Source organism: Taeniopygia guttata, chromosome 8 (genome assembly GCF_048771995.1).
Source record: "Taeniopygia guttata chromosome 8, bTaeGut7.mat, whole genome shotgun sequence".
Classification (NCBI taxonomy): domain Eukaryota; kingdom Metazoa; phylum Chordata; class Aves; order Passeriformes; family Estrildidae; genus Taeniopygia; species Taeniopygia guttata.
Genome location: NC_133033.1, coordinates 29,369,466 through 29,392,484, shown reverse-complemented (window position 1 = coordinate 29,392,484; position 23,019 = coordinate 29,369,466). Strand labels below are relative to the sequence as shown.

The following is a 23,019-nucleotide window of genomic DNA, read 5'->3' as shown; positions in this document are numbered from 1 at the left end:
GGGACAAGCCATTATTTCATAGCTCACCATTCCCATTCCATTTTCCATGGTGATACTACAAGATGGGCATGTATTGAAGTCATCAATACATGAGGGTATAAGGACTCAGCAAAAGAGACAAAAAGGGCAAAGAAAGAAAATCACTAAATTAACTCATGTCAGCTTGCCTCTTTCAAGGCAAGTTTCCTGATCTACAATACACCAATACATCCCCATCTCCAGCAGTAATGCCAGCTGAAGTTAATTTAGTATCAAAATAACCAGGATCAGAAAAAAATAGCTGAAGTCTCTAGAGGCCCAGAAGATTTCAGTATTAGGCTCACCTAAGACCAGTCTAAGCAGCATCGTTTTGTAGAGAGATCCAACCCAGCTTTGATGGCCACCTTATTATATACAGAGAAATAGAGCCTAGCAAGCTAAAGAAAATCCCAAATTAAAGGTGAATTACTTTTCCCTGGACACAAATGAACAACACATCAAGAGAAATTACCATTAGGTTTTAAAATTACCATTTATAAGCAGCTCTTCCAAATTGTCAGGATTCCTGGCCAGCTGCAGGATGAGGGCAGAGCCACGCACCTTGTCAGGAATGTCCTCGTAGAGTAACTCAATGTACTCATCCATGTCATTGATATTGGCAACTTCATCAATCTGAAAGCAGTCAGAAGCAAGGGTTTCACTGAGAGACATGGCAATTCAACACCAGCAATCACAATGTTATTCAGTTGTGACACCAAAGGGCACTCAGCTTCTGAGTACAGACCTTAGGCAGAAAAAAAATACAAGTTAAAAAACTTCAATACCTGCAGAATCACTGCCAATGAAGACCAGAAAATCTGATTCCTAAAAATCAAAGGATGCTCAGACACAACTCTGTGTCCTGTATGATGTTCCAAATCTCACTGGCTGTCCTGCTGTGTGCTATACTTGGAGGGGCAAGTATGCAAGTCAAATATTTTATCCTTTATGGAGATAATTTTTTTCCATTGTGCAGTATTTCCAAACCAAGTTCTTTGTTTAAAAAACAAGAAGCAAAAAACCACAAGCATTTCCTCTCCCCTCCTCACTTTTGTAACTGCTTACTGAAGTAGTAAACAGGGTTTGCATTTCTCTTTTAACACCAATATTTACCTCTGTTCCTTCAAATGGGGGTGGATCTTTTGGCTTGCTGGTTTTCTCTTTCTTTTCTACAAAGAAAAAGACATGGGTGCAGTTAAGTTACACACAAACACAGACCAAATGCATATCCAGTGTTCTCACAATGAACACTCTAAGTTAAATGAAGGTCAAAGTCCTTTTGTGTCCAGCTGACCTGCCAGACTAACACAGGTTTCTGAACCTGAACAGTCCCTAAGGAGTAAAACAAATCCCCAGCTGCCTTTTGACAACTCAGTCTAAATGATCAGTGATAGCCCTATCAGCTGGGGAGATAGAGGGTAATAAATCTTAGAGCAAGCCCAGAGTGGCAGCACTCATTCCCACAGTGAGAAACAGCAGCAGCTCTGATTCTGCCTGTGCCACACCAAGACACAGAAATGCAGAGTGCAAAAGGGTAAAACATGCAAAGCTCTTACAATCAAAGCTCACATATAACATAAATCCTCATTTTAAATTTGACTCACTAGGAATCCAGCTTGAGAACAAAGCTTACCATTTCATGGTTGCAAGAAACCTGGGTAACCTAAAGATAATGTAGAATCTAATGTTAAATATTCAACTGACCCCTGAGCAGAAAGTTTAAGGTGAACATAAGACATAAATAGGAGCACAAAGAGACCAGGAATTTTAGATTACAAGATGAGGTAAACACCCTAGGCTGTCTGCTACACTGGATCAAAGCTTGTCAGGCTCTGAAACTCTCCAGCTTTACACATAGCCCAAATTCAGCCAAGGCACACTCTGTACCATTGCAAGAGGTGATGGCAGAGGTCTTTCTAGGAAGATCCTCTTAAAGACTTTTGATATCACTGTAAGTGCAGATTCAATATGATGAGGCGGCACCCAACAGCCGAATCTGTACCTCTCAAGTCCTGCTAAAGCACAAGGCAGCCAGTAAGAAGCATCAATATTAAATGTAATCAATATAATAAAATAAATTTGGTTGTTAAAAAGGTAATTCCCTTCAATCTCACTTCAAGGTCATAATTGTTTCCAAAGGTGATAAAAGATACTTGTCCCCTGTTGTCACCATCCCCAGAGAATTGGTACATCAGGCACATTGGGCTCTCAGCTAGAAACACCTCAGTATTTGTTCAAGACTGAGGCACTCCTGTCCCAAGCTACTTAGTTCCTGTATTTTTTACCTTTTCCTGCTGAGGAATCTCTGCGGTTCTGCAGGTAGTACAGCAGCTGCTCTACTTCTGCAAGCTTGGAGGGGTGAATGAGCTTGCATTCTTCAACCACCTTTCGAGCCAAGGAACCAACGTCTGTATTTGCATTAAGACTCTTCAGCCGAATTCTGCAACACAGACAAGTCTCTTTTCAGTTTTTAAATTTTTTTATCTTCAGCCCTTTGATTATGTTTATACAGTCAAGAATTTCTCAAAGCAGAAATGATCCTGATACACCCAGTGCCTGTGCCTTTCATGTCAAAGTGGTGCCTCTGAACTCCAAATGGCAAGCAACTGTCAAACAGATTTGGTGGAGCGTAACTGTTCATGAACTGACATGCAGCAACATTAAAGGCAGCTGTATGAACAGATCCCTTACAACAATCTTAGATACAAAAGACAGTAACTGATTTGCTATATACCCCAAAAAATGTGCACAAGACCACAAAGGAGTATTGCAGACAAAAAAGTCCCAAATGAGAGACAGCTCTGAGTGTTTGTCTGCACAGGAAGGTTCTTTTGCAGTGCCAGGAGTCACCCACAGCTCTGGCAGATCTGCAGGCAGGTCCACAAGCAATGAGCCGGAAGAAATCTCTGTGGGCATTAACAACAGGGTGGAAAAAAAAAAAGGAATTCCACCATCTTGCAGATGCAAGTTATGTTGATTCATCTGATGACAGAAGTATGCTTCTGATAGCTTCAAAAATTTGCGACAATTTAAGGATTCTCTTTTCTTTTTCCCCCAATTATTCTTCTAATATGCACTCACACAGGCAGCCACTTCAGTTGAAATTTCAGTACAGAGATAAAACTCCCCTGAAATAGGTCCAACTTTGCAGGTTGAAAAATGCAGTTATGATAGTTCTCTGGTCTTTTCCAGTGGGGAATATTTTAATGGCCTTGAAAGAAATCAATCAGGCAAAAGTGAAATGCAGATAAAGTAGTGAATTCACTGGTTGGGCAGGGGCAGATCAAAACAACAGCAGAGCCAACAGCTGAAGCATAAGGCTGTCAGGAGGTTCAATGGTACTTCTTGCTCCAACATGAACTATCATTTGCACAGGAAACAATCATTTTTCTCTGCCTCAACTACCCACCATGTAAAACAGGAGTCATCACTTTTCTTTACAAAACACCTTAAAGGACATGGCTGGAAAGCAATTTACAACGTGTGTTTCAGATGTTAATCTTCCTAGGCACATGTTATTTCCTGCTTTGAAACCCTCTGCTAGTTCAGCACTCAGTTGCATAAAGATGGTAAGCTACAATTTCTCAGAGGTAGGTGGTACTCTGAGTTATTGAATCTGTGACTATGAAGATTGAAATAAAATATTAGAGCTTGCTGTGACCTTACATTTTCTGACATTCCTTGCGTTCCCCCAGCATGGGGTCTCCCAACTCTCCCAGAATCGTTGCTTCCACTTCATAATGGACAATGAGGGCTTTCTCAGATGGATGCACATCTATGTTACCTCCTTTTACCTTCCTGTCATAAAGGGAAAAAAAACTGATTAAATTAAAAGCTCAGAAAACACACCAGAGCAGAAATCAGTTACCGGCCTACTGTGCTATGCAGGCCCTAAATCCAAGTAATGCTCTCCTTCCATACCATACTCCAACCCACACTGCTGTACCAAAGCCTGGTGCTAATGGCATCTTCTTGGCTACTACCTGTAGTACAGAAAAATCCAAGCCCTGGTCAAGCCTTACCCACAGAAATCAGGAAAGAAATCAACGTTATCCTGTTCCACATCACCACAATGAGTAAAAAGATGCATTTCACCATGCAGGTGAATTACCCAGTTGATTCCCTATTACCTTGTCAGTACTGACAAATCTTTGTCTAATGGCCTTCACTTAATGCAGTCCTCTACAAATGGATTTTTTCTTTCATTCCCTTGCCTAACTCCTAGTAGTTACAATTCTTTGAGACAGAATTACAAACAATTTGTATTTCAATTTAACGATTCTCTCTTGAAACACAAACTTCTTTGCTACAGTTCTTCACCTCATTGTGCCTGCTGCCAGGCTTGAGGGATTACCAAAATCAACAGCTGCCATCAAAAGATATAAATCATGTCTACCTGCTTTTCTACAGCTACAGATCCTTGGGAGAAGTATTCTCCAGGGAAGCACTCTGGTGTATGTCAGTGCCAAAAGGACCTATCCTGCTCTCTCCTCCTTTGTGCCAATAATTCTGTGTCCATGCAGATCCAAGGCTCCTAAGGAAAGGCTCAGATGGGTGAAGATAAACTCATTTGTTTTCAAGCAGTGGCAGAACCACATCCAGAGAATACAGTGACCTGTTTTTATTTATTGGTAAAGATGACATTTGTTCCTTTTCCACTAAGTACAGGTAATTGAATATGTACAGTCCTGCCATAAACCTGGCTGCAAAAACACTGCAAATTAAAACCACCTCCAAAATGTGGGTTTGGCTTTTGGGATGTGGAGTGTGTTTTTTGTGGGGTGTTCAGGTTTTTAGACAGATCGTGTCCAAAAAGAGAATTACAAGTGGCTTCACCAGCAGTCATATCAGCATCTAGGAGATAGCAGGTAGCCAAGGTATTGGGTCAATTAGATCAGGGAAAACTACTTCCACCTCATAAAGCTGGAAATGACAGCAAATCCAGATGCAGTCTGCGCTATAACCATTTGCAGCAGAGAATGTTTGAAATGTGTCTCCATCTACCCAGCTATTCTGGTGTCCACTTTTCCTTCTGCAGAGTACAGCTGCAAAACATACCTTTGTCTTGAGATACAGCTGCCCAAAAAACCCCACAAAAGTCTGCTGTGGGAAACAAAGAGTCCAGTTCAACCACCTTGCAAGGACATAAAGCTACTCAGGGCAAACAAAAATATCTCCCTAGTGCTGGAAAGTAACATTTTCCATGAAAGTAGAGCAAAACTCCCTTTTATGACTTGAGATTTTTTGAAGAGACTGGGGTTGTTCCCCATTAACAGCACCTTGAAGCAGGTGTTTCATTACAGTTTGTTCTCTATTCTCACAAGGTCCAGCCTTGCAGGACAGAAAGCTTATGGCAAATCTACTTCAAAAGAATCCAGCTCTCACTCCTCACCTCCAAATATACTTCTCCCATGTTAAAATCTATCAGAGATGACAACTGCAAACAATCAGGGCTCCTGACAGTCAAAGCTCTGGTTAGTAACAGCTTAGTAATATTTAAAGATATAAAGAAAAAGATGGGTAGAGAACAGTTTGGTAAAGTTTTACAATAAAGCTGAACTAACAGCTCATCATTGCCCAAAGGATTAGATCTTCCAATGTTATCCCTGCTCCTGCCAGTCACCTTGGAGTTCAACATGAGGACTCATCAGTCTCTGTCACAGTCAATTCCAGCAATCCAACAGAAAACTCTCCATGTTTTGGAGAGGAAGTTTTCACTGTGTAACAGAACTAAAGTGCTCCATAGAAAAGGAACAACACTTCCTATTTCTCATCAGGGAAAAGGAGTGAAACCTCCTCCTTTTGGCAACAGTAACCACTGATGAGCTTAGCAACCAGGAGAGCTTTAGCTTAAGACTGCTTAAACAGTTTTAGGACTTCCCAAATTTAGTTTTTTTTTCCAGAGGGATAGATGGGTGAACTGAAGATCTTAGAGCTGCAGAGATTTTCTGCCCTCTCACACTGACAAACACCCTCCCTGCCCGAGCTATTTCTGAGCTAATGAAGTCACAAATCAATACACAGTCAAGTTCCCTTTCTGAAAATCCTACCTTGTGAAATGCTTGAGGACCTACACCAAAATGTACTCTCCAGACACTGAAGTTGTTTTTCATTTGGAAAACACTGCATTTGTATTGTCAGCATCACAAGGTAAATCTTCATTTACTGAAAAAAATCCCCTCCTCTCCCTCAAAGCTACAAACATCATCTTTACTGATTTTCTACACATCCTGAGTCTGCAAATCACATCATAAAACATTTTAAACTGCTGATATTATAATGAGTTGAAGCAGCAATGCACTGGGGAGCTCTCATGCACATCAGCCTGTCCTTTCACTTCACTGCTTGCTTTGTCAACAAGAACCCAGTCAGTTCAAGGTTTAAAAGAGGAAGGCCTTTGCTACAGACAAAAGCTGCAAGCTGAGCTCACATAACCAAAGCTGGAGTGTTAATATCCTTTATTAACTAATTCCTTTAGAGGGAAAAAGCAAAAGCAAACTATCCTAATGAAAAGTGGCACAAACGGCGCACGTGGGTAAGGCTGAAAATCCAATAACAAATCCCAGCAAGTCAGACTTGGTAGGAGGGGAGTGCCCATGGAAGGTGACAAAGGAAGCAGGGAGCAGAGGAGTACCAGACTTGCACACCAGCCTGGTCACATTAAACAGCACAGCAGGGTTTGGGGTTTGTGCTCCCAAAAAAGAGACAACTACACCTGTTTCAGGGATGACTACAAAACAAAGATTCCTACAAAATTATGTAAGATGGCACAAACTGAACAGGTAAGGCTAAAAAAACAGGCACTGCTCTAAAGTTACAGCTGTTGATTTAATTAAGGGTGGCATGTGATTTTTACCCATCATGGCATTGCTATGGCAGAATGGATGTTCAAAGATTATCAAGAGGATTTTTTTTTTCCCCTGCACTGCTTCCAACTATGGAGCTTAATATGTGGCATGTAAGCAGTGAAAAAGCAAAACCTAGACAGTCTAAACAGGAAATTCTGCAAATACTAATAAATGGAAAGGAAGTAAAAAACAAGAGCAAGAACTCCACAGGATTCAAGATGTAATGGAAAAAAAATCACCAGCACAATAGGAGAAAGTGACATTGTCCACACAATGACACCTGAACAGAGGCCTAGATGACCTGGCATCTTTTGGGATTGATTCCTTTTTGCTCTGAAACAACTGACAGAGAGAGAGATCAAGAGCTGGCAGTTCAGGCCCTATTCTTTATGCTGACTGGTCTCACTGCCAAATAGACAGATAAAAGATACCATTCATTCATCACACCTGCAACACCAAACCCAGATCATACACTTTATACACCAGTTACCTCTGCCATTCATATCACCTGTCCTGCCCAATCTGCCATGCTATACTCTCAACATCTCCGAATCAGTCTCCCAGCTGCTCCTTGAACCTGGCCTTACTGTCTCTTATCCCATTCCTGTTCCCCAAAGCAGCCACCTGCCCCATCCCAGCACCTAATACACAATGATACTCTCCACTCATCTCCTAATTGCACCTACTCTCCTCTCAACCTGCTGTCACAGTGCCTGGTCCAAACACACCATAAAACGCCACCATAGCCCTCCCCAGACCAGAGCACCCTCCCAACCCCACCTCTCTGCCTACCCTGCCTTTGTAACCTTCACTCATCCCTAACACTCCCAGTCCTCAGCCAAATATTCTGCCCAACAAACTGGGGTAGGCTGAGGGGGGACCGCCTAAACAAATCTGTCTCCCATTCCCACACCCCTCACCCATCTTACCCAGCACACCACAGTCTCCAGTCAGCTTCCAAACCAGCCCTCCTCGCTAGCAATACCTCCACCCACCTCATCATCACCCCTCCCAAAACACTCTCCATTGTCACCTCCCCAGCTATAATCTCCCATCCATCCCCAAGCCAGTCCTCACTGCACCTCAGCCTCACACTCCACCTCCCCACCCGCAGCCCCTTCTTGTCCCCACTCGCCCCCCACCACACCCACCCCTCTACAAACACCTGTGTCTCGCACCCCACAACCTGACACACTCCATCCCTCGGGACAAGCTGCCGAGCCTCGACGGCTACGGCTTCCCCCCACTCCCCACACTCCGTTCACCCCACACCACCCAGCATGAACCGCCGTCCCTCGTGCCCATCCTCCCTCCCCGGTTACCTCTTGAGGTACCGGGCGTCCTCGCCCTGCATGGCGGCCGTGAGGGGCGGTGAGGGGCCGTGAGGGGCGGTGAGGGGCGCTGAGGGGCGCTGAGGGGCGGTGTGGGGCGGTGTGGGGCGCTGAGGGGCGGTGAGGGGCGGTGAGGGGCGCTGAGGGGCGCTGAGGGGCGGTGTGGGGCGCTGAGGGGCGGTGTGGGGCGGTGAGGGGCGCTGAGGGGCGCTGAGGGGCGGCCCGGGCAGGGCGCGGCCCCGCGCGCGCGGCGCTCGTTACCAGGGAGAGCGCGAGCCCCGCCCCGCCCCGCGCGCGCGCGCTCTGAGCACGCGCCGCCCGCTCGGCCGCGCACGCGCGCCGCCCTCACCGCCGCCTTTTCCTCCCCGGTAGCGCCCCCTGCAGGCGCGGGGGAGGCGCTGCCCCGCCGGCCCCTCACGGAAAGGGACGGGCCGCTCCTGTTCGCTTGCGATGGAACGAAGAAGCTGTCTCTTTTTTTTTGTTTTTGGTTGTTTGTTTTCTTTTTTTTTTTTCCCCTAAATATGTACGCCAAAGTTTCTAAACTTGAGAAAGCGTTTCTGGGCGTCGGTGTGATCAGCTGCGATTCAGGCTGGTAGAGACTTGGCTGAGAGTGAAAAGTGACCTGACCTCACTACAGTAGAGGCAGGTGGGTTGGTTCCCCTTTTCTTCGTCTTCTGTAGTTGTTTAATGGTTATTGTGAGGAACTGCATTGACTTGTTTGTTCATCAAAAGTATGAAATTAGGATAAAAGGGGGGGAAGTCGGGACATGGAATTTGCAGGCTTGACTGGTAAGCACAAACAAAGATTGTGAAAGATTTTGCAGGACTGGCTGGAACTGATAACCGCAGTGGAAGGAGACTCATCACCCCCACTTGTGAAACTCATTGTTGCTGGAACTGATAACCACGGTGGAAGGAGACCCATCACCCCCACTTATGCAGGATAAAAAGGGACTGAAGAGAAGGAAAGGTTGTCAGCTTTTGGCGGAACACAGGCTCCGCAGCTGCACCCAGCGCTGTTTGCTTGCTATCGCTTGCTGTAATTAATAAAATTATTAATTGATCTTAAAAGGCTGAATCAAATTATTCGCCTCAATTTATAACAGTTATTATTTTGAAATTGATATGCATCACTGCCACCTCCTACGAAATGATGAAATGGTCCTTCAATTAATCAGCGAGTTGTTTTTGGTGAGAGGTACTTGCGGACACTGCAAGCAGCAGGAGTGAGAGAGAATCTCAGAATGTTCAGCCACAGCATGGCTGAGGTTGGACGGGACCTCTGGAGATCCTGGACAAGCCCTCTGCCAAGGCAGGGACACCCAGAGCAGGTGACACAGGGATGCATCCAGGTGGCTTTGGGTTCTGCCTCCAGAGAGGGAGCTCAACCTTCCCAGGCAGCCTCCTCCATCACGCTCAGTGCAAAGAACTTCCTCGTGTTGAGGTGGAACTTCTTGTGTTCCCACTCATGGCTGTTGCACCCTATCCTGTCACTGGACAGCACCGAAAATGCTCTGGCACCATCCTCTTGGCTCCTGCCCTTGAGACATTTCTATGGATTGATGAGTTCCCCTTTCTTCTCCAGACTAAGCTGTCCCAGCTCCCGCAGTCTCTCCTCACCCAGAGATGCTCCAGACCCTGTGTGCAGGATTTATAGGATTGAAAAAGGGCTCCCATAGTGTCCTACCTCATGGCCACCTGAGCTGGTCACTGGTCTTCAGCACCAGCTCTTGGCTAAACCCAGACTAAAGGCAGCCTTGGTGTTTTGAAACATAATCTTCCTTTTGTGTCACCGACACACAGAGAGCATGGGGATGACACTGCTGTAGCTCCAGACTCTGACAAAGTGGCTGCAAAACCAAAATCATGTTAGGAATCATGTTAGAAAAGTTACGTATTCAGCCAGCACCTGAATTTTCTGTGCCTTTATCATGTCTCCAAGCCACTCTAAAGAACAAGCAAAGAGTCATATCCAAGAGGTCTCAGCAAGGACCTTAATGGGCTGTAGTTTTTTGGAGTACTCTTTACTGCCCTGTAGCGTAGAACTGAAAATTCTGTCTACCCAGAGTCGTAGGGATAATGCAGAAATAAATAATAGACAACAAAGCTTTGGGTTTTATTGTGGCAAAATACTAAGCATAAATACTTAATGTCTACTGATCCCATTAAAGACTAAGAATTTTTATACTTTCATAATCTTTAACAGAGTAGAATAAAATATTTTGTGGAATCCACACAGTGCCTGCCTTTGTTTTAACAGAAAATGGAAAAAGAAAGTACCCTGTGAAATATGAAGTGCTACCTTAGTGCAATGAATTTACAAAAGATCACTCAAACATAACACCCTTGTTACTAGCCTCATTCTATTTTTATCACATTAATATCGTCATAAAGAAAAAAAACCCACAGCTGCCTAATCAGAATGATAATTCTCCAGTGATTTCAGCAGCTCTCCAGATAAGCATAAGCCAAACATTAAACTCTGAAGCCATATAAATAGTCTGATATTTACTGAGCATTAAGTACCTGACAGTCTTCATTTATTTCGCTATGAATTTATCTGATTTATCTGCTCACATATGCCTGTAAATGGAGTCTAGTTTTAGACACCTATGGAAAATAAGCCAAAGATTACAAGATGAGAATGATACAGAAGAATGTGAGAGCTGAAAAAATACAAGTAAAGGAACGTTTATTCCAGTTAAGTGTGCCACAATGTTTGGGCTAAAACTGGCTGTTTGTCAGGACCTGAAGGGACAGCAGAGCCTGGAGAGAGTCCAAGTGAAATATCTCGGCTTTGTAGGTATTGATCCACCAGCACTGCCAAGATCAGACAATTCTGTTGGGCAGTGACCACCAGTTGATGCTGGGTTTAGAAAACCTCGTGGCATAAACACCCAAACCCACCTATTGCGTGGTGGATTCTTCTAAAATTAGATTGTAGAGCACGTGCTGCCTGAGGTTTTGTTCTACAGCCTTGCCCTGAGCTTCTGATGTTGTTTTGCACAATTCCTTGCATCCCTGTCCTTATAGTGTGATGAGGTTTATGGGATGGGACTCTGGAGATCCACTCACCTGCATGCTAGAAGTATATAAGAGGAGGAAGAAAGAAAAGGTGGCATTTGAGGCAGAAGGGTGATCAAATTGCAAGCAGAAGCTGGACTATACAAGAGTTTTGTGTTTGTTCTTTTGTTTGGGTGGTTTTGGGGTAGTTTGGCTTTTTTTTGTACAACAGTTGTAAGAAATATGGTTCTGGAGTCAGCTTGAAGAAGAGATTTTTTCATAGTGAGGGAATATAAAGGAGGGTGTAAAAGAGCTTGGGAGCTGCAGAGAAGATCAGAATAGGAAGAGAATGGTGGAGAAAGTTGCATGAGGAGAAATTGGGCAAGAGGAATGAAGCAGTTGGGTAAAAAACGAGGAAAGACAGAGGTGTGGAGTGTTCCCATATGGTATATGTATATATACGTATATATATTTGTGGTAGAATAAGCACAGATGGAGTAATTAGCAACATTATAATGCAAAACCACCCAAATTTATAATTTTTGGTTGAGCTGCAGACATGTTATTAACCAGATGGACAGAATACACTCAGTGACATTGGAGCAACACCAACCACATTGCCTCATGGTAAACTTGATTTTATTTCTTCTTGTTTTTTCTCTTAGTGTTGAAAAGTACTGATACTGGCAGTGATTTTTAAGTCAAAAAAAGTGTTTCCATTGTCTTCAATGAGCCTTTGGTATATGATAAGACTGCATGTTGAAAATGTTTCAAATCTTTTCTTTTACATCACTGTAAAAAAAGAATCAACCAAAATAGTCAACACTGTTTTTCTGTAGCAAATGGAATTGTTGAAATATAATAGACTAATCTCTTGTGTCTTGTGGAGTTGAGAAACCAAAGCAACCCTGAAATTTGTACTCTATCCATCAAATATTGCATTTTGCTCTCAGGAAAAAAAATAATCCAGTGGTTTTGTAGGGAAAAATCATGAATATGGACATTTGCCTAGACTTTGTAAAATGAACTGTGCATAAAACTACTTAAGACTCTTTATTAGCTAAAATAAAGTGGAGCACTCTGAAAGGATGACTTCCAGGGAATCATGTTAGGTGACCAGGCTGTGCAGCTCCGTGGGGGATGGAGATGATGTTGTTCTGATGTGCTGGCACACAGTAAGGGACTGAGGAATGGAGGTAATAAACCCTGGGCTTAAAAGTTTATACTGGGAGGAGGAAGTGAGACAAGGCAAAGCAAAATCTGATACGCAAAGGGAAAGTCTGGCTTAACTCCTCTGGATGGAATTAATCTTGGAGCACAGATCAAGGTGATTCTTGAATGCCTTTTTGATCAGCAGTGACAGTGACATCTGCACAGAAGAAGGTCATTTTCAGTGTGACATGTGATTGTGCTGGTAAATCCTGGGTGCTTTTGTTGTTCTTGAATGTGAGACTTCACAAAAATGAGAACAAGAGAACGAGATCCTCCATGAAGAGTTTGGTTTGTATTTTATAATATATTTAAAATATGAAATATTTAAAATGTATTAAAAATACATTTTAAATATATTAAATATATGTTATACATACAAATGCATTTAAATAGCTATAATATATTTAAATAATAAAAGTACTATCTATTAAATATATTAAATATATATTTTTGTTTTATTTATTTTAATATTTATAATATTAAATATTTTGTTTATTTTATTTAGTATTTGTTTTCATTTATTTTAATAGCAATAACATTAAATATATTAAGTATATTAAATATTTAAACATTTATTTATATATATTTAAATATATTATAAATATATTTTAAATATATTATATTTATATAATATAATAACACTGAGCTAAGTAAATGTATCAGATTTCAACTCATTCAAACCAGAGAAGAAAATTACCTGGAGGTTTCCATTGTTTCAGGTGTTAAATGAAACTCTAAAGATGTGAGAAGAAGCCAATCTCTCCGTAGAGCTCACTGTAGAGCAGAGCATGCTGTTTTCTCCTTTGGCCTATTGAAGTCAGAATTGCTGCCTTCCGTGGGATTGATCTTTGATGGCCTTGTAGCTCCTTCTGGAGCTGGGGTTGTGGTAAAGTAACCATCTACATGGACTTCCATGTGCCTGACTGGAGACCAGGCCTTTAAGAGAGAATTTTGCTGTGAGGAGGGCAGAACAGCACGTTGTACACTGTCACAGAATCTTAGAATCATGCAGTTGGACAGACTTTTAAGACTGAGCCCAAGAATAAACCTAACACTGCCAAATCCACCACTAAAGCACATCCCTAAGTGCCACACCTACCTGCCAGTATGTTCTGTATATGGATGTTCAGTGTTCGTGCTGCACTAGGATTTGCATTCTCCATTTCACCTCATTTTCTGGCAAACAGCCTGAAATGATTAAATACAGAAGTGTCCACACAAGAAGGAACAGATGGCCTCTCTCTGTCGTGTCATCTTGTGACCCCTAATGACAATGAGGGGGATTTCTTGTGCAAAATCCTGGTTTTGCTGAAATCAGTGGGAGTTTACCACTCACCCCAGTGGGGACAGAATTTCACCTCTTAATGTTTATTAGATGCAGCAGGCAGAAAGCAGACTCGTAGCTATAAAGGCTGTGACATTTTATGGTTCTGACTCTGCAACCACTCAAGCACATGGTTAATTTTGCCACAGTAATAAAGTTAAGCACTAGCTAAAGTGTTTTCAAGGAGGGGTCTCTTTTACACTTGAACAAGTCTATATTTCATCATAAATCAGGAATTCCTCCCCTTCAAAAGAAAAGGATTCTGCATGTGATCATCAAATTGTTTCTACTTTGCACAACAATAATTGCCCTTTTTTAGTTTTTGTCCAAAAAAGGCAAAGGGAGAGCAAGGAATGAGTACCTCAGCTGAAGTGGTGTTGCTCCAATGACACTTAACTAATTTCAAATGAATTCAAGAGGGAAATATCAATTTTTCAATATCAATTCGAAATACCTCAGACACTGGCTATTTCCTTTAAAATGTGAAGATTTTGCGTGATACTTTACAGCCAAAACTTTTTTGTTGAGTTTTTAAACTATCATGGACAACACCAGCATTGTTCTTCATATCAGGGAAAACTTCTACTTTTACAGATAGCAGTATTTTTGTATTTGTTTCCACCAAATTTTAGCCAAAACACATCAGAAGTGTAGCAGAATGGAAACACAAGGAGAGGCATTCAAGCCAGATGAATTCAGACCCAAAATAAAGCATAAAACTTTACTGGGATAGCACTTAACACATGGAATGACTTACCTTAGGATTTATGAGTTGATGCTTCCCAATTATTACCAGTCTTTATATCAGGAGTTTAAGAACGAGAATGTGGGTGAGTGTAGAGTAAATCCTTTCCCAGGGTCTGTCTTAATGCTAATTTGTTTTATTTCCATCATGGAAGGAACCAAGCAGAGGCTGAACTTGGGTTTGATTAAGTGCACTTGCCCCTTTGCCCTGTTTGGTGAAGGAAAAGCAGGAGAGCATTTGTGGCAGCTGGAAGAGGCTGTCAGAGGAGGATGGTGATGGTGTGGGGTGACAACAGAAGACCCAAGAGGTGGAAGGGAACATGGGGCAAAGAATATTCCTTCAGCCTCCCAGCTATGCTTTCCAGGAGCTTGGAAAGCACTGGGGGAAGGAAAAAAACAGAGACTGGTCTGGCTGGCCCATGAGTAAGAAAATAGGAGAGCCCAGGAGTTCAGCTCTGGAAATTGCTGGTTCTCAGGAGCTTCTGGGTTACAATAATGGAGGTTTAACAGTGCTGTTGAGCTCTGTGTTGAAAAAAACAATCCTCCAGCTTTCAGCTAATTTAGTTACCATCTGTAAGCTGTTTAAGCCATTCCCTTATTTCACTTTCCCCATTTAATTTTGCTCTTTATGCTTTTTCTTCATCCACCTCCTACATGTGCATCTGTGCAGGCACAGAGAAGCACATAGGTGTGTAACTGAGGATTTTCTGTAAAGCAGGAAAACACAACTGTCACTGATGTTCTTTGTGGACAGAAGTACAATTATACATATAAATACAAATACATATAAAGCTACATTACTGTAACTCATCCACAGACTGCTAGCATTTTGCTGTGGGGACCCACGGCCTGTTCCTCACACCAGTGTATTTTATACCGACACAGAAAGAGTGAAATACATTTTTTAAAAAGTGCTTTGTGCTACAAAACGCCAACATTTGTGTAGATGTCTTGAGTTTTGTTTTGTACAAAACTCGTTTTGCTACTGGATTTCAGATTTCAGAGTCAGCACATTAAAGCTGTCCTTAGCTCACCCAGCTGAGTATCTCATATGTTTCATGAGATTCCCCTGGAACCGAGGGGCATATCGGTTGTCGTGGCAAGGCATAGTGAGGTGGGTTAATTAGCAGCATTCCAACATATCCTGGGCTTTACTGGCTAGTAGTGAAGAATCCCAGAAGAAGGAAAGCACTGTAATTGTGCCAGATCCATCCTCTGTTTCCTATAGTTTCGCTCTAGAATTTTTTTCATACATATTGTCTCAGTGCCAGTGCTCATGGTCTCTGAAATTAAAAGCATTTCTCATAAAGGGGATTATGAGATTAAAAATATTGTTCATAAAGAACACATTGATCCTCACTGGGAGGATGACAGACATAAAAACATCAAATCACGATGTCACTAAAAAAAACTAATTTAGGAGATAACAGTAAATTTTTAAATAAATAGTGGGGATGTATTGGATTTACAAACTGCAAGAACTTTCCTTCCCAGTGTGCTCATTCTTCATTTATCATTTTATAAGAAAACTCCTTAAACTAAAAGTTAGTCTCATACAAATGTCACTTGCTAGCTTTCTTGCTAATCCAGAGGAAATATTATCCTAGTGGTCCCTGAGGTCCAATGTCTAGGTGTTGGATACATGATAAACTTACTTGAAGCTTTCTCAGTGAGATATAGTCCTCTGGAGACAGCTGTGGATTTAATTTTTCAAGCTTTAGTACAACCTAACCTCTTAAAAATAAGATTTAAGTTTCCCTTGTCAGGTCACCTAAGAGTTTCTTCTTTTATTTTACTTTATTTTTTTATTTCCCTCCTCTGCTACTTGCCCAGGCTGTTAATCCCCAGCCTCTGGAGGAAACATTTAACCATCGCAAACCTTTCACGTCTTGATCATTTTTTGGTTCCAAAGGACAGCACACATACATTTGGCTTTTGAATTTTTTCTAGTCTGAGAGTTTATCTGAGAGTTTATCAATGCAAAGTAAACAATTTTCAGTCCTGATTATGTAGGTTTCTATGTCGGTGCTGAACAGAGGTGGTTTTTGCAAATTTTGAGCCACTCCTCTGTGTAAGAGCAGTATTTCACACAAAGAGGTGGGTTTCTAGTCTCTGCACTCCATCTTCCTGTGTGTTTATGCTGTCCAGGAGTTGAGTTTAATCCAGTTTTCTTTCCCCTTGATATTTATCACTTAGTGTTTCAGAAATGGTAAATTTAATGTTTCAAGGCATGCACAGAATTTAACTGCCAAGTTCCTGGTATTGAGAAACTCCACACAAGTCATAGCCTGGTTAAGGATGAAGGCTGATCAAGCCAGAAATGTCACAGATACTGAAATGTATCTGAAATGCAAGGGATATTATACTCCTGATACTTTTAACTGATCCACAAAAATGCTGCTTACAGCTCCTGACCCCCCTCATCTCCCTGCTGTGCACACACAAACACACTCACAGGCTTCTGCCAGACTGTTCCTTCTCAGGAGCTAAAGGTGCCAGAGGTCTTTCAAGGTCACTTGTCATATTTGTTCTCTACAGTCAACTTTTATTTTTTTTCCTTTCAGCTCGTTTTTCTTTGACTTCCTGAGGAAATTAGTTTTATCTTGCTTTACCTATGCGTGCATTCATCAGGTTTCTGCTCCCTCCCTCTTAATGCCCTTGTGACATGTTGGCCAAGTGCAATTACCATTGAAAGATGTGCATGGAATCTGCAAGTTAATTAAGTTTCTAGAGGCTTGTGTGCTCTGGCTGCTGGGCAGATGAGGGAGAGACCTGTGGTGGGGACTGTGCTGAGGGAGAGTTAAGCAGAGTTCAGCTCTTTGGCAGCAGTGAGAGGTCAGTCCTTCCGTGCACACTCTCCAGACACACAGACAGCACAGAGGAACTGCTGGCCAAGATGTCCCACAGCAGCTCCAGCCTGGCTGCAGCACAGGCACTTTCTTGTCCAGGGTGGATCTTTCCCAACAGATGGCAAGTGAGAGGAGCTATGGGGCTTATTTCAGATAGAAGCAGAAAGACACACATCTAAAAGAAGCTCTCATGTTGCTCTCTGGCTCACAGAACAGTCTGTTTTCCAGTTTAGTTCTAACAGTTCTGACTGAAACGATGTTCACCAGCACTGCTGTGAAATGTGCCTCTGTATCAGATGAGGGAAAGCCAGTCTGATGTTTGCCATCCGAGCCAACAGCAGGGAGGGATCCACAGAGCTGCAGATCTGAAACTCTGCATCTTTACAACTCTGCCTCTGCAAAAAGAGATGCAGATTGAAAAGGTTAAATGGTCTCTCTCATCAGTAGTCTGCACACAGCACTTCTTTCTACAACTCTGTTGTTAGCCATTGCACTCTCTTCTTTCTCAGGGTGGAGTTGCTTTTTTGTCAGGATGGTCACACTCCACACAAAATCTGTCCCCTCCTGACATCACCCCTTCCACATCACATCACCAGCATGTGCCCTGGTTTTCCCACACTGGGAGGGGCTTCATGCCTGGGCCTTCTAAGAGTTCAGGAAAATACCTGGTCTGGCTCTGAGCTAAGTGCTAAGAGCTAGCTAAAGCACATTTCCTACCTAATGGATCTAAGCTGTTCCCTAAATCTGCTGCCAGTGGCTGTCATATACAGGATAACTGGGCAGTAGCTCTATGGTCTGAGCAGATGGGTCAGTCTCATGCCTTAGGTAGGAAGGATCCAGCTGAGAGGAAGTGGAAAGGCATGTTTTTTCTGGCAGTGTTGTGTGCAGAAGGAGCTTTGATGGTGTAGGTTGCCATCTTTCTTTTGCTTTGGAATTGAAAATAAATACTTGAGAGACTTTTCACCAAAGCATTTCTGCCAGAGCTGAAAGACATTGAGGCTAACTTAACTCCCACTTGCCCAGTTCTCCCTGAGGGGTTTCTGCATTGCTTTTTGTGCTGTTTCATGAGTGTGCAACATCCTCTTTATCCCTGCTCACCACCAAACCATGATCCCCTCTGATCACTCCTGAAAACTTTCTTTTTGTGTGCAGTCTTCAATGGCTGAGCCAGGCAGTGTCCAGAGCCCCTTCCTCCTTGGTTAGAGCTGTGCCTGCATTCTTAAACAGAGCTGTGGGGGCACAGGAACTGTGCACACTCACATGCACAAGGCTACAGCAGACTTGATTCTGCATTTTCCCCACAAGTCTCCCCACTCAGCCAGGAGGAGATTTTTGTTAGTTTTCACCTCAAAAAGGAGCTTTACCCTGCACTTGAGCCAACAGAGGGCAATAGACTCAAAATGCAATATTGAAAAGAAATGCTTTTAAAAGATGGCTCTGAGCAGCCCAGCCCTTACTGTATCTGGTGTCACATATCACAGTGAAAGGCAGCATTCCATGCAGGACCTAAAACCTTCTCAGGCTCCATCAATTAAACCACCACATCTGAGGTGGAAGAGACGCAGCAAGGAACTCTCACTGGGGTTCAATGAGAACCAGATGTTGTGGGCACAGCTGTCATGCTTCTTATCAAGAACAACAGAGCAGCCCCTGCTGCAGTTTCATCAGGAACCCTGCCCTTCCTTCCCTTCATCCTCAGCGCTACTGAGTGTCTCAAACCAGAACCAAATCAAATCCTCACAGCCAAAGCTCAGAAGTCCTCCCCAAATTTTGCTGTTTTTGTTAGCATACTGTTTGTGGATCTCCAAATCAGGGTCCTGCTGGGACTCTCACTGTGCTCAGGACACGATCTTCAAGCTGCCTCTCCTACTCAAGAGTGGCTTCACTCTCTCCCTTTATAATGTAATTTAGTGTTGGCACCGGGGCTAGAAGGATTAGAGGGAAAGAAGTGTGTGTTCCCTCCATAGGAATAGAGCCCTGGCCAATTTCAGTTACATTAATTTAAAATATATTTACCCATAGGGCTCAGATGCCCTGTTTTGTTGCTTTAGATGAAATTCCAGATTGCTAAATTCCAGTTGTATAAACGATAACAGATTGCTGCTGTGACTGTACCCATGGAAGCACATGGGAATTGTGCAGGATATGCCCTGAAGGCTGTGAGTCATCCTGACCTACAAGCAGTGAACTCTGCTTTGGAAATGTGGTTCAAAGCAAGGGTTTCTCCTGAGACATCAGAAGTTCTATCCTCCCAAGGCTGGGTCTTTGCCCAAGCTTTGCTCTGCAATTCCTTGACACAGAGTGATTTTGCAAGACTGACCGGTCTGCTGGAGACATTATTCTTGTTTGCACTTGTAAATTATAGACTGAAACCAAATCTACCTGAATCTGATTACAAATAAACAAATAAAAAGTTAGAAGGGAAATAGCCCTGCAAACAAACAAAAACATTTTGTTTGGCCCAACACAGAAATTTTTGTGTGTGTGAGAAAAGGGCAGTATTTCAGCTTCTCATCAACCCAAAGTACTTTTTTTTTTCTTTTTGTCAATTCCACAGTCAACTCAAAACTAAAATATTTCCACTGTAACAATATTGAAAACTGCTAAGTCTGATGTGACCCATGAGTGGCGTTCAGGATTGTGAGTAAGAGTTCTGGACCTCAGTGAGTCAGACAATTTGTGCATCCACTGTCATATTGCTGTTTTCCAGCCTGACAGGGGCGTTCACTGCTGCTCTGAACGAGCCACCCCAGAACAATCCAGGCAGCAGGTAAAGGTTACCAGCTGCCACCCAACCTGCAGCTGTTCTTCACTGCCCTCAGAACTGCACGTGTGCTCTCTACCCGTGTCTCTTCTGTTGACATCATCCCGTGGTTCTCAGGAACTTTTAAAAACCTGTTGTAATAAAACAAAAATAACTTGCTTTAACCACATCTATTCCTGACAGCATATGCCAAGCATGAGTGTGAGGGAGAGGAATGACTGTAGAGGCCTTTCTAAGATAAAGAGAAGTCTTGCAGCAGTCCTGATGGCTTGTCTGTGTTGATATTAGATTGCATACCAGGTGTTTTGTAAGCAGAACACAGTCATTTAAAGGCAACATTGACCCTTTGTGAGCTATGTGATGCGTGGAACTTGTGCGTGTTTTTATTTCTCTCTTCTGTGCAGCTGATGTGTTTCAGAAGTACATGTATAGCTCAAATCTGCAGGGACAGATAGTTACCTACTAATATAAAAGCAAGTCCAACCCCTCCTTAAATATCCTGATGCTCCAAAAAGCAGATCTGCCTTGGATCTTGCAGCAACTCATCATAAACCATCTGATACCGGGTTTTAATTGGGTTACTTAGGTAGAGATGAGCTGTGGGTGTTTTAACAAAGAGCCTCTCTAGCTGATCCTCATTTTAATTTCTGGTAAACCTCTTGTCACAGGACTGCCTGATCTCACTGGAAAGAAGAGGAAGGCACACAGAAGAACTGCTTGGTTACCCACATGAATACAAGCACATCCCTATTTTAGACCAAAAGCTGTTCAAGCCAATGACTGGCAGGTATTGTGGATGTGTAGACTGTTTAGTTTAGTTTAGTTTAGTTTAGTTTAGTTCACTTTATCCAGAGCTCTGGATTCTCCAGAGTCCCTGCCACAAGAAAAAGGCTGGGTAGCTGGCTTCAACTTCAGAAAGAGTCAAGTGGCCATCTGGGAAAGGAAACTAAGGTTGAGATGTGGCTTTGCTCACATTTCAGCAGTCATACCACAGGTAGTATGGGTGTCATCGTGCCCATACTCAAACCCCACACTTCTTGTTAATGCAGATGTGAGATCTGCAATAGTGCTTGAATTGTTCACAGCTTCTGCGTAGACTGATACTACTCCTGTTCAGAATATCAGTTTAGGAGACAGTGAACCACTTGTGAGTTGTTCTTAGCAGAAAATATTAATATGCTGTTGTTATCAATATGTATTTGTTGTTTACAAATAGAAAATGAAGCATCCACTTTGTGGGGAAAACAAAATGAAACTAAAATAAACCAAACCAAACCAAACCAAACCCACCACCAACCAACCAAAAAAAACCAAAAAAACCAACCCAAACCAACAAACCCAACCCTGCTATTTATGTGCTCTTTATCACACAGTTCTGGGCACAAATCTGTTTGATCTAAGCTTTGACAGCAGTAGGAAGTGCTTTGAAAGTGCTTTAAAAGGCTCTTGAGATCCACTTGCTTAGCTGCACTAGGATCTGAGGAGCAAGGCTGTGTCCACAGCATCTCATAGATTACAGAGCTGCAACATGGATTTGATCACATGCAGGTAAAATAATACTGCTGTTTATGCAGCCTTCTAGAGATTTTCTGTGTAGGCAGGACTACTGTGAGTCAAACCCACCACAAGTTTATCTATAGGAGTTATAATCAACATTCACTGTGAAAAACTAACCCTGTTTTTCTCAGAACTGTTATTTCTGACACATTTGTATTGGGTGAGAACTGTACCATGGAATGGCAAGTGTGGGTGCCACTGTGCTCAACAATTCTTATGGGGTTTATGTTGTCTGGTAAGAGGAAATCTCACTTTGCTGAGTGAATCCGTGATTATTGGCTGTTGTGGCACCCCCTGGTGTGGATTCTTTGCTTCTTTTTGCCAGGGTTGGGATTAAATGTGTGAGATGGTATTTCTTGTTGGGACTCAGATATTTATCAGTTCTTATCTCTGTCACAGTCTTACAAACCCTGAGTTCTACAGCACTTCACTCTAACAAAATAAAAATGGAGCCCCATCTCTCTCTCTCTACAAGGCCTTTTAAGGATAAACTGCCCAATTAAGAAATGAGACTCTAATTATTTTCACTTTTAACCCAATAACCGACCACCCATGCCCACAATGTGCACTTTTTTATCCAATTACACAAAACCACCAAACCAATGGAGAAGAAGGTGAAGAGAAGGACCACCCTCTGCCCTAAAACCTCCATCTTACTTTATATATATTACTATATTCTAGAACCTTCAACTCTACGTTTTCCAGCCTGTGATATAACACACTTCTATTCAAACTCCACACCCACCCATAATCCCAGTTCTATCATTCCATTTTGGAAGCCTTCTCCACAGCCTCAGGTGAAATGTGGTGTTCTCCTGGGGTCAGTGCCTGTCAGCACAGAAAGTCTGAAATTCTCAGCAGCCAGGGCTCCAACACCCTGCATCACACCTCTCTGACAGGATGAAGCAGGGAGATTTATGGATACAGCCACTGCCATCCCAGGTGGCTGTTCCAGCCCCCAGACTGTGGCACATGACAAATTCCCACATGTCACCTGTGAGCTGGACTAGGGAACTGATCTCACTTAAAAGAAAATCAAGTATATTTTTCTGAATAAGGTTTATTTTCCTTGATAAAGGCTGGGTCACCTTTGTGCTGTTCTTAAAACTTGGTCAGATATTTGTCAGGAGGTTGCAGTGCTGCTAGGCATGCAGCCCATTTGTATTGGGAACATCTAATTTCCTGAGTGTCTTTCTGTAGTGCAGCCTATTGATACTGCAGACACCTGGAACAAACACCTTGAACAGAGGAAACCTTTGCTTGTTAGGATCACAGTTTATTAGGACTCACAGTTTGTGTGGAGGTACATCCATGATCTGTCCTCTGGCCTTGCTCTTGAATGCCCTGCACTGAAGAACCAATAGTGAGG

The 23,019-nt window shown here is 42.7% G+C and overlaps 2 protein-coding genes across 12 annotated transcripts in view; one reads left to right on the top strand and one right to left on the bottom strand.

Moving 5' to 3' along the window:
• Positions 1–8,308, bottom strand: part of KIFAP3 (kinesin associated protein 3) — a 67,103-nt gene extending 58,795 nt beyond the window's left edge. For 3 of the 4 annotated variants that reach the window (XM_030279682.4, XM_030279680.4, XM_030279681.4), the window contains exons 1-5: positions 8,189–8,308; positions 3,685–3,816; positions 2,304–2,458; positions 1,132–1,187; positions 510–651 (exon numbers count right to left, since the gene is read on the bottom strand). In XM_030279682.4, coding sequence (XP_030135542.1) covers positions 510–651; positions 1,132–1,187; positions 2,304–2,458; positions 3,685–3,816; positions 8,189–8,220 — 517 coding nt within the window. In that variant the 5' untranslated portion in view covers positions 8,221–8,308. The remainder of the gene's footprint in view (positions 1–509; positions 652–1,131; positions 1,188–2,303; positions 2,459–3,684; positions 3,817–8,188) is intronic. The other variant, XM_072932920.1, reaches the window with a different exon arrangement.
• Positions 8,106–23,019, top strand: part of NTMT2 (N-terminal Xaa-Pro-Lys N-methyltransferase 2) — a 36,572-nt gene continuing 21,658 nt past the window's right edge. Inside the window, exons 1-3 of one of the 8 annotated variants that reach the window (XR_012057201.1) lie at positions 8,106–8,227; positions 8,732–8,843; positions 9,022–9,268. The gene's annotated coding sequence lies outside the window, so the exon portion shown is untranslated. Of the gene's footprint in view, positions 8,228–8,569; positions 8,844–9,002; positions 9,269–20,761; positions 21,354–23,019 lie in introns of those variants that run through there. The other 7 variants (XR_012057198.1, XM_072932923.1, XR_012057200.1 and 4 more) reach the window with 7 other exon arrangements.